This window comes from Mercenaria mercenaria, chromosome 15 (assembly GCF_021730395.1).
Source record: "Mercenaria mercenaria strain notata chromosome 15, MADL_Memer_1, whole genome shotgun sequence".
NCBI lineage: Eukaryota > Metazoa > Mollusca > Bivalvia > Venerida > Veneridae > Mercenaria > Mercenaria mercenaria.
In genome coordinates, this window is record NC_069375.1 from 5,760,687 (window position 1) to 5,773,025 (window position 12,339).

General features: G+C 34.8%; 1 protein-coding gene across 3 annotated transcripts in view; it reads right to left on the minus strand.

Moving 5' to 3' along the window:
* Nucleotides 1–12,339, minus strand: part of LOC123541053 (uncharacterized) — a 178,889-nt gene that overhangs the window by 127,449 nt on the left and 39,101 nt on the right. Inside the window, exon 1 of one of the 3 annotated variants that reach the window (XM_045326598.2) lies at nt 6,590–7,127. The exons of the other annotated variants lie outside the window; for them this stretch is intronic. Coding sequence (XP_045182533.2) covers nt 6,590–6,679 — 90 coding nt within the window. The 5' untranslated portion in view covers nt 6,680–7,127. Of the gene's footprint in view, nt 1–6,589; nt 7,128–12,339 lie in introns of those variants that run through there. 3 annotated transcript variants of the gene reach the window in all.

The window sequence follows — 12,339 nt, forward strand, 5'->3', positions numbered from 1 at the left end:
TAATATAACGAGTCTTGAATAATCAAATTCGGTGTTTCCAATAGCCTGGGAAGCCGTTGATAATATTCTTGCTTTGTCAGAAGAAATCATACCTAATATCTATGCATTAAAGATCCCACTTAATTTACGCTAATTAGTGTTAATTGACCTGCATCGAGTTTACGCTAATTAGTGTTAATTGACCTGCATCGAGTTTCTGATATTAAAAGGTAAAAGGTAATGGTCTTGTTTATTATAGTGTCACCCCTTTTGAAAGGACCAGCCAATTTGGCTTATGAGACACCTTTATTGTGCGTACCATTTACCTCCCAACTCCTACCACTATGCCAGGCGTCAGGCAGGTAGAAGTCGATAACCATACATTTAACTAGCTCGCGGCTCACGAACCGGCCTTTTCGGAACGAGTCCCATGACAAACATCCCCCGGACGAACGCTCCCCACGGGGCTCGATTCTTCGACCTCCCGATCCCGAGGCGGACGCCTTAACCACTGGGCCACGGTGACGGGTATTATTTTCAATAAAGTTAAAAGTTGTCAGACTGGATTCCCAGGCTATGTTTCCATTCCAGAAGCCCGTTTGTCAGGAACATTCTTGCATATTTTTCTGTATATTTGCGTTTCAAAAACAAACAAAAAATACTAGAAACAATGTAAAATTGCTATCGCCTATAGAAAAACACAAAATGCAACACATTACTCGGGAAGAGTTTTCCTGCATACATACAATGTTTCCGAAAAACATTAGAAATTTGCTTCTTCCTATTAACGTTCATTATTGTAGTTCAATTAAATTCTTGGGAATCAGTAGGCACAGTTAGAAATTATGCTACTTCCTTTTTACTCTTGAGCAAGAAAATATACAAGGTCGGGTTCCGGAACGATCAAGATTTTTTTTTCAAAATATTATGCATTGCACAATATCATATTATTTTATCTGTACACAAATATTTTTTGAAACTTTTTGTTCTACGACATTAAACTTCACCAAATGATGACCCACCAATGGATCGAACAAACAGTGGGGCAACTGATTCGAATTATTTAATGATGGAAAAACACAAAGGTGCTCATTTATCAATAATTGAAGGCAATTGCGGACACATGTAGGCCAATAAGAAACAAGCTTTATCGTTCCGTTCTTATATTAACAATCACACCATTTTATTCCTTCTGTTTTGTTTTTCCCTGAAAGATTGATTTTGTACAATGCTTACCTCAGTCAAATCTCGTTTAGTCACACTGTTTTGAGTTTGATTATTTGTGGGTACTTATGTGGTTACTCAAACCAGTTTACCTTCAACTGTTCTAAATATCAACGGCTTATATCTCTGTCGCCTGGATCCGTAGTCCAAACTCATCTATTATATGTACTTCTGTATCAATATGTAATAGCGGTTTCCAGTATCGAATCATTTGCCCCTTATGAACGTGGACTCGAAACTTTGTCTAAGGCAGAGAAAGCCATCCAGATGGCTTACGGAATGTGGGTGGTTCTTCACAGTTGATTGCTCGTGAATAAATAATGGCTAGAGGGGCACCTTGGGTCTTCCGCCAACACCAAAAGCTGAAACAAGTCCCTATAAAATCTGTAATAATCCTTCGGAGGAATGAAACGCAACCAAGCAAAATTAAAGTAAACTTAGTTTGATTGTGTAGTGTCTTTTCTAACAACAAAGAAAAATATCAAACAGGGAATGCCACGCACTAAAACAACCAACCAAACAAACAACCAAAACAAACAAACAAATAAACACAGAAATAAAACTAAGTAACATGCGGTGTCAGGCTTCAGTTAGTATAAGCAGTTTCACTGAAATTTTAATTGAACATGTCATAAATCTCTCTTAAATATTACGATGACAGTGTTCAATGTAAAACTCTTCACGTATATTCCCGCAGAATTCTAGCCTAAGGTTAAATATTTGCCTCACTGAGATGTTTACAGTCAACGATGATAATTGAAGGAAACAAATTAATATAAATGTTCAGTCATAAAACACAAACTGGTCTAATGGGATTTCCTGGTAATTGTCTGATAGGAAATTAGAAATTAATATTTTATATTCTTCATTGGCTAAGAAAACCTCCACTTTCCTTGCCTAAAAGTGCAGTAACAAAATAATCTAAAACTAGAGCTATCACTGAAGGTGATGAATGTACCCCCCGCATGCACTGACACAGTACATTGCAATTTGACGCACACAAGATTGCATAATTATGTGAACTGTATGTATATAGACTGTATGTATACAGTATAGTAACAAAGAACAAAGTCCCATAACTATGCAGAATATTTATCTAAAAGAACATAACATGCCTATGCACAACTAGGGTTGGTACTGATCACTTGTGTGAAGTTTCATTAAATTGTGTGCAAGGGTTCGGAAGATTAGGCGCGCACAAGATTGCATATGCAGACTGCATGTACATAGTATGTTAACAAGAAACAAAGTCCCATAACTCTGCAATTTTTGTTGTTGAAAGAACCTAACATGCCCCATGCACAACTACTGTTGTTACTGATCACTTGTGTGAAGTTTCATTAAATTGTGTCAAGGGGATGAGGAGAGATGGTGTGCACAAGATTGTGTTTATGTATATAGTATAGTAACAAAAAAATGGTGCCCACAAGATTGTGTCTACGAACAGACGGACAGCCAGACAGACAGACGGATGGACGGACAGACAGACAGACAACCTTAAACCAGTATACCCCCACCCCTTACAACTTTGTTGTCGGGCGGTACAATTATGCCTATATCTCAGTGTCCGATGAAAGCTGTCGGAAAGAAGATTCAACGGCAGAAGTATCTGCCGGAATAGTGTAGAAGAATAACTTGGTATTTTTCCTTTTCCATATTTCTTTATTCAAGTTAGTCTAGACAATTCACAGTTACAGCATCAAGTTATATGTATTCTTTTTCCGTTTGAATTGATTAATAATTCACCCCAAGACAATCATGTTAAAGAATACGTAAAATGATATTAAAAACATAAAACACGACTCCTTTGGAAAAGTTTGAAATTCCTTATTAAGATTATCAGCCGAACAATAGTTAATTTTAAGTTTAAATCATATATTGACAAATACAATTTCATTAATTTAATCGAACATTTTACATCAATTCGCATGACTGCTAATCAATAATGCCTGTATATGATCGATATATATATATATTCCATATAAATAACACTTACATTGTATAAACGATTATCACTTGCTGCCATGACATTATGTTTGAAAGAAAGATGCACTGTATGTGTTGGACGCATACAAAGGAAATATGATCATATTTCTTCGAAACTCAGTTACTAATGATGCCTTGGCACCCATGCCTGTTGTATCTACACACCATTGCAGTGTTCTATTTGACACATACTATCTATTCAAAACACTACCGCTATTAGATAACAAAATAAGAATAATAACAGGGTATTTACAACGTTTTGCATGACATAGTGAGACTCCGTGGCCAAGTGGTGGAGGTCAAACCACTTGCAACTCGCTAGACCTCTTGTTTTTTTATGTTAGACAACCATCCACCTAGCTTAGGAAAGGTCTGTGATTCTATTTATGTTTCTGTGAAGAAATTTTGCCCGGAGTGGTACCTGCGTTCTTCCTCCTTAAAACAAAAGTTGCAAGGTCGCCATATGATTATGTCAGTGTGAAGTTAAGCCCAAAACTAAAATGTTGTCAACAACATACAGCGGAGAAAACAAATGGCGTATAGATTTCAATTTTTCAGTTTTATGTTAAAATATTTATAACCGATGAGAATAAACATCGGCAAACCGTTTCATGCAAAACAGTAAACTGTAATAGCAGGAGTGAAACAAGTTGAAACGAAATTGAAGGTTCGCAATATATCTCCACATTGGTTTCTTTATTAGTATATTTTTCTTTATTAGTATATTCATCTGAGTGTATATCAAAATCCCCTTGATCAAAATCCCCTCCACTGAAAAATGACTGGGTGTTACAAAATCCCCTTCACACATTTGCAGGGGTTATCATAATCCCATCTGTGATTAACATTATAGATATATAGATATCAGTGCTCCAAATTATATTATGTTTGCTAAAGGCATTGTATTTACGTGCTTCATGCAATAGACTTTTAAGTTGTATATAGTTGTATTTGAACTTGATGAAATAAGTAAAAATCACAGAGGGGATTATGATACCCCCTGCAAAAGTATGAAGGAGATTTTGTAACACCGTCATTTTTCAGTGAAGGGGATTTTGATCAAGGGGATTTTGATTGTCTCCCTATTCATCCATATAATTTTGAAAAGGGCTTTTAAATTTCTACACTGACCGTATGACTACAAAAAGATATAGGTTATTAAAGACATAAAATATCCTAGCTCATCATATTCGTATAAGTAAATGAACATGAGCACGCCGTCTGACTAACACACTGTCTGATTTGCCCACTGTATGACTGGCACACTGTCTGTCTGATACATAGACTGCCTGGCACACTGTCTAACTGACATACAGACTGACAGGCACACTGTCGACTGGCACGCTGTCTCAGTGTCTGACTGGCAGTTGTATAGTTTGATAGTCGTGACTGTTTGTATCTCAGCATGTAGGATTAACCTTTGACCAATTAATGTTTAAAATGTCTTTGGGGAGAATTCGTATTTGTTATTATTCTTGATTGATGTAAAATAAATAGTATATATGTATTAACTATATAAAGAAGATAGTAATTTGCTATAATAGATTCGTAAGTGTTTTCTGTGGTACTACATTATCTTATTGGTTGTGTATGTATAAGTTATATCGGAGGGCCTGACTCTTCAAACCCATATTCGCTGTATACGTACAAAGTGTCCACTTTAGAAATATTCTTTTCTTAAACAGCGTGTTTGGTTACAGAATACTTCAGAAATATTTCAAACAATCGTTCATTCGGGTTACACACTTCAAAAATTGTTAATGCCTTGTAGATTTCTTACAAAGCATTGCTGCACATGGTAGCAAATTCTGCTTGACTGAGACTGTTCATGAGAGGCAATGACATATGCAACATTGACCACGCAACTAGCAGAGTGAGTCAATTCCAGAAGGATTTTTGAATAACAACACCTGAGTAAAAGAGGTAGGACCTTAGGACCATTATGACACTCTTGCTTTAAGATAATTTTCTCAAATGCATGACACCTTATCCGGAATACACAGCACCTAGTATAGCTCGGGTGCATGCCATTTTTTACTTATATTAACTCTCGAGATAATAAGTCCTTACATATATTTTAACATGCCATTCACATATCATCCTACATTTAGACTTTAACCGAATATTACTACTCAGTTGGCGGTTTTCTATATAACTGTGATACATTTTTCGAAGAATTTTGGTAGGAAATTCTAGGTAAAGAATTTACCACATTGTGATATTTACTGCCAACATTGGTTATTAATAAAACATGCAAGAACATAACACTAACGTTCATTCAGGAGTCGTGCTGGTATTGCTATCAAACACAGACAAACAAACTGATATAGGAAATTAAATATTAATACATTAACTCGTTAAATGGCTTTGAAAACAACCAGTTCTCGTGATTAATAAGCAACAATTACAACATAACAATGGAAAACTTCCAGAATCAACACGTGTTTATCTACTTTTCAAAGTTCCAAGAATAGCCATTCCACAGTAACGATTTACCTTAGTTTTCTTTTCCATATCTATGGCTTAATTTTGTCTAAAACATTAGGAGTTGTTAAAATAAATGCTTCATGTTTACCATCCAGATAACATGTCAATATTTTTTGAAGCTAAAAGCTAGACCAAACACTCAATTTTCTCTGTCAGTTATACAACGCTGGTTATTCAATATACAAGAGTACTGACTTCCCTGAAAAGGCTTCTTTCTTTAATATCAATGTGGCATCGCTATATAAGTGGTAGAAAGAGAGAAAAACATAAATTTGAAAATCCTGTCGTATAGAAGAAGCCCACTTTTCACTTATATATGAAAGATTTGGTTTTCCATTTCTATAAAACTTTTATATTCGATATCAATAACATGTCTAACGTTAAATCATGTATACATTTTATAAATACATTCACATTAATACTTTTATCATGAGAACGAGAAATGCTATCTATATTAATATTTCCGGAAATAAAATAACGATGATGACTGCTGTTCTATTAATTCAACACCGCTATACATTTCATCATTTTCTAAGAGAATGATCTCAGGGAGTTATTTACAAATTGTACTTAAAACATTACCAATATGTTACTTTGAGAATGGTCTAAGACAGTTATTTCCAATTTGTTCTTGAAGCATTACCAATATCTTGCTTTGAGAATGGTTATTCACAAATTGTACTTGAAATTTTGTCAAGATGTTGACAAACTTGTATTTTAAATTTTATCAAGGAGCTGCATTAAATAGAAACAATCTTTAATATGCAAAATAACCTCACTGAGATATTAATTAAAAAGTCAATACGAATACATATTGTCTTTTAACGGGCGTTGGAGTTTCTGTTGGTGAAACATTCTGTGTCAAAGGGATCCGTGGTTAATAGAAAGAAACAAACAATATAGTTATATCTACCTCACAATATTTCGGCGCCGGACGTCGGATATGTGATTCATCGGAAGACACAAACGACGGAGGGTTGAACTTTTTATTTTCCTTCTCCATTTCCTTCAAGTTATTTCGTATAAACAAAAAGACACTTGAAACAATATGGTTTGGAGCTGAGATGCAAGCGTTTTTATATTTCCTTTCAGTTAATCAAGTTTAAAAGTTACTTGCCACACAAAAACCAAGTCGTACCACAATGGTGTTATTCCATTCTGCAGGCATTACAAAAAGTCATGGTTTGCATTAATGCAACTATGATAAATACACTATATCTGACTTTACATAAAGAGTAACACGGAAAACATTAATATAATTTCACAGAGACATGAAAGAAAGAGCGATGTCAATAAAATGCATTCAAGCGATGATAATCCGACGAATTAAACCATTAATTCCACATTTTGGAAGTGATAATTCTGAATATCTAATTCGATTTGCCCACACTTGATATTTGTATAAAAAAATAATGTTTCTGTTACTCCACAATCGATGTTTAAATAGCACCAATATCTTTACATCAATACTGATCGACATTACAGGTATGCCGTGACTCTTCATGGAATATTACTTGTTTTTACACGTGGTATAAACAATGCGAGCTACCATGGTATTGCGCGTATGCATCAATAGATTTGTTCATTTCTCTCGGACATATTACGTTTGGGCGACACAAACGTCTCTTTCCCGTGTATGTAATATGCATTTCTCAATGTAAAACGACCAACCCTTAAATAACCATTCGAATGTTAATTACGATTTATGATTCAGCAATACTGATTGTGCTTTACGGCCATTGGTCATTACGTTACTTGCCAGGCAGTTTGAATGTTCAGGATTTATAGTTCTTTTTCGATGCTTTTCTTTACCTCCAACAAATATTTGCGCTTGGATTGGAAAAAGTGAAAACTCCACAGGTCGCTCAATACAACAAAAAAGAAAATGTTGCAGGCTCAGTTTGGCTGAGTCTGTTCATGGACGGTAGTGGAAATGCAAGCTACCGTCTACAACCTCTAGTCATGGGTTGAGCAGAACTCAACATTTATACATGTTACAAGTACCAAAAACAATTTAGAAACGTCCCAGATATGTTCATAAGGCGGTGCATATGGAACCTTCAGGGATACACTAGTGTGTAATTCCACGAAAAGCGGTGTATATTCAGTTAAATACAAAAACATAGTTATTATGATGAACCCATCAACAAACAATTACAAAACTTCACTGTAACAAGTCCAGCTGGGCTTCAGTACATATATGAACATGTTGCATTACTCATTAAAAAAACTTGTTCTAGCAAACAGGATATCATAACTGGGTCTATTGGGGATGGTCAAAACAGTTATGCAGAGATATAAAGTTCATTATTGCTTATTTTATATTAAAACCAATGAATAGGTTCTTTGGTAAGAAACGCTTAGGTTAGATTTTCTGAAAGCTCGGCAAAAACAGGCAGAATTCTAGTGGAAAGATATAGCAGACGAGTTGCTTCAAATATCAATAAACAGGAACATTTTAATTGTATTGGGATGAGATAATGAAAAAGGGGCGGGGATCTGCCCAGTCGAAAAACCAAGAATGAATACCTAATAGGGAAAGCCACGTTCCAGAAACACACCACCTTGGAACTGATCTATATAAAGGAAACTTGAAGCACGGAATTCAAGCAAGCACTCGTATAATTGAGTTTGTTAATGAGCGGTAATGAAAAGTGCAATAACCTTCACATCCCCCATCGCAGGCTTACGCGGAATTCTATTGTAGCGCAACTGAATGGATTCCATGATCCCGAAGAACAAGAAAAGATCACTTCGGCTAACTTCGGTGGGTTCCTCGTATGAGGAACTTGCACGAACGTCGGTCGTTCCGACCATGTCTCAACTAATGCCCGGGGAGGCACTTGATATCTTTCTTGATAACAATTGCAAGGTCAATATTTGGCCTCAGCTATAATGTCTTTGCGACTTTAAACCCAAGAAAATTAACCCCTTTTGGAGAAACAGTTGCATTGTGCTTAATTCTACAACGGCCCTTACAAAGAAAATAGATCGATGAGTCTCATTACAATAACACTAATGGATTTTACGCAACATAAAAATGACGATCGCGTGATATCATGCTGTAAGATTGGGGTTATCATGTCTGGGACGTATAAATTGGGCGATATGATCGTGCTCTTATTATTAAAGTTGCAGTCACTTTTCAACTCTTTCCTTGTTATTAAGCATACCATAATTTATAAGTAAATAAGTAAGTAAATTAGAAAATTGTTAGTTATTGTCTGCTATTATTTTGATTGGTTGCAATCTATGCTTTAAAAGGATCTTCATGTAGAGTTTATTTAATATCACAAACGCAATATTTAAGTATCGTGTGACAGCTGTAAAATGCCGCCCCGTACTTGGATTGAGGGTTGTTATATTTTTTTGTCCTTTGGGATCATGGAGTCCATTCATTACCACTGCAATAGAGTTCCGCATAAGCCGGTGCTAGGGGGCGTGAAAGGTCTTGCATAATCCATTACCTTTCATGAACAAACTCAATCAAAATAAAAAAACAAAGACAAGTATCAAACAGGGAATGCCACGCACCAAAAACGCAGCCTCCCCAAAACGAAACCCACAGCACGCAAACGTGCACACCACAAACACACACACGCACGCACGCACGCACGCACGCACGCACACACAAAGCCAACACATGAGGACAAAACGAACAAACAAAGGAACACAAACCGAGTTTGCTATTATTTTGATTGGTTGCATTCTATGCTTTAAAAGGATCTTCATACAGATTTTGCGTACCATAATCAAATTAACGCCATCGGGCAGAAATATGTCTACTATTACCATAACCATAAAACAAATTTAGTAATTACAAACAAATTGACCCCGCCTCCCACCCCATGGACCCATAAGTCACTTTTAAAAACAAAATGTGTTTGTAATGTATATATCATAAAATAAATACATGGTATTAGAATAATTGATCAAAATACATAATTGACAATTGTCTGAGTTAGGCAATTATAAAACAAATATATATTCAACTTTTCATGGTCGGATCCAGCAATATAGGAAAGACAGTAACAGTTCAAAAGGATGAAGCCTATTGTTGTGTTTAAAAGGATTTGAGCTGTGAAGGTACATTATTATCTTTTTACTCAATAGAATGTTACCTTACCATAGTAATGTAAGGCCTATAAAATGTCACACCATCGAAATTAGTTCATGTTTCAATTAACTACAGAATACATTCCTGTCGCGCGATGCCACTTAAGTTTGCAGCCATCATGTTTGTTTCAACATAGGTTAACGCCATCGGACAGAAATATGTCTACTATTATCATAATTGGAAATCAAAAAGCCTGATCAGTGAGTTATCAACGTCATAAGTCTACATCTAACTACATATAATATTTCAAAGAGTATTTGAGAAGTTCGTTTTCTTCTTTCTTACTGAAGGCTTTAAAAAATAAATACCTTATCGAAAGCAAATTTGTCACTGATAAAAATGTTCGGCTTTCATTGAAATAATGCATATAACGTATCAAACATCTAAACACGTTTTTGGAAACTAAACAGACAAAACGTAGTTTTATGCTACAAACAGCCATAGGTCACCGCAGGTAATAGAATGTCTAACCCATCATCGATTTGAACGTTTTTCCGCATTTTATATCGAGAGAACAGAGTCACAGATTTTTATAAAATTATTTGTTTCAATATTTTGATATTTTTGTATGGTTAAGGCAGAATAGCCATTTCATGGCGCATGAATATCAATATTCTGTACACGTTGTCGATATATGTCCTTCTTGTTTACAACATTTAAAAAAGCCGTTGAAAATTTGTAATTTGGTAATTACAATTTATACCTACCATCTCGTATTCAGTTTTATGAAAATTATTATTTGAACTTTAAAATACGTACTAAGCTGAAATTGATAAACAAAGTAGCTATGTATAAAGTATAGTTATGATGATTTTTGTAAGGTCTTTGAACTTAATTTACGTTATCTATCATCTTTCAAGCATTTTTGTCATGAGAAGGACATTTAAGATTCATCTTCCAAACCTGTGATATGTGAATATTGAATTAGATATACGGCCAAGCCTATGTAAATATACCATTGGCAAGAAGTTAGAATACACAGTAAATGTTTAAACGTGCCATGAATCAAGTTGTCGTCGGCACAATCTTAACTGTATACAAGGTTACATAAAGCTGGGACACTCTCACCCAGTAGCCTATAATGGATTAGCTTTTTTCTAAATGTAAATTTTATCAATTGATTTACAACCTCTTGTCAGCAGTTAAAGTGGAATCTCAGCGATTATACTCCCAACAGTATATAGTGTACAAGATCGATGACACTTTGTTTGTCAAAATTTGTTTCTACTTAATAGCTTAATTTCGTTTAAGATTGTATCACTTGAATGCCAGTAAACAGATTAATCGGAACGTCAGGATATTTGTTCTATATAGTTTTTATCACACTGCGTGTTTTCAAGTCACACAGACATACAATCCATGCCATATATCATGGTGTAAGGAACTTAATCAAGGTTACTTTTTTTCAATTTCATGAACCAGCAGATTAATAAATCGTATTTAATAACTATTTATATTAGCTTGTTAAATCTAGAAAATTTGAGCAAATGTGCTTATCTTATTACCTTATAATTAGGAAATAGGTTTAGTTTTGCCTGCTATGTTGGCAAATAAAACACGGTTTTGAGTTCAGATGCGTAGTAATCATATCACGAAAGGCCGTAGTAATCTTATCACGAAAGGCCGTAGTAATCTTATAACGAAAGGCCAAAACATGCCACATATGCATTGGCAGTCCGTAACAGAGTCCACACATATTTACATGTTTCTGAATCTATCATCATATTAACTCCTTTCTTCAGCGAGTACTTTAGTGTAGAGTTTCATGATTTCATCTTTATGTAAAGCTCGATTTCCCATTTCTCTGTCTTTAAGTCTAAGAACGTATTTATTTCTGTCTCTATTGTTTAAAGACGCACTAAATAGTGTTACTACAATTGGATAAAACAAAAAAGTATTCAATAGTTATCCAATGACATTTGTCAATTCTGCTGAGAAATCTTAAACACTGTAATGCTAAAAACTGAGTGGTGCCAAATTAGTTAACTGTTCTACACTTTCCTTGATTAATGATGAAAAACAAAAAGATGCCAGCCATGTAGCCGGCTTGCGGAAGGTCGTTGGAACACCCTAAGTACCAATTAATGAAAACATATGCACACAGGGGCACATGGGGTCTTGAAACACTATACTGTTTAACTTATAATTATGTCGGCGTAAAACAGAATATAACGAAACTCTATTGACGTTTTTATTTCCATTTTTGAATTATATAATGAAATATTTTAAAACTGCCGAAAATAAATATTAGCAAACAATTCAATACGAAAACATCAACTGTAATAGCAGAACCGCTGTAATAACTGTAATTAAATTTGTAAAAAGATAAGATTTCACTTGAAATTCAAGGTGGTGTTTAACGCTTTATGGAATTTTATTTGCTAAACATTTTACAAGGTTTTGTATCTTTTGTGTTATATTAAGACAACATATGAATATAAATAATTCTGTCCTCTCTGTCTGTATATATATATATCAAATAGATTTAACAACATAGTTTGTGACAACAAAAAGATATAGATCTTCAATGAAAATTTTTCTACACA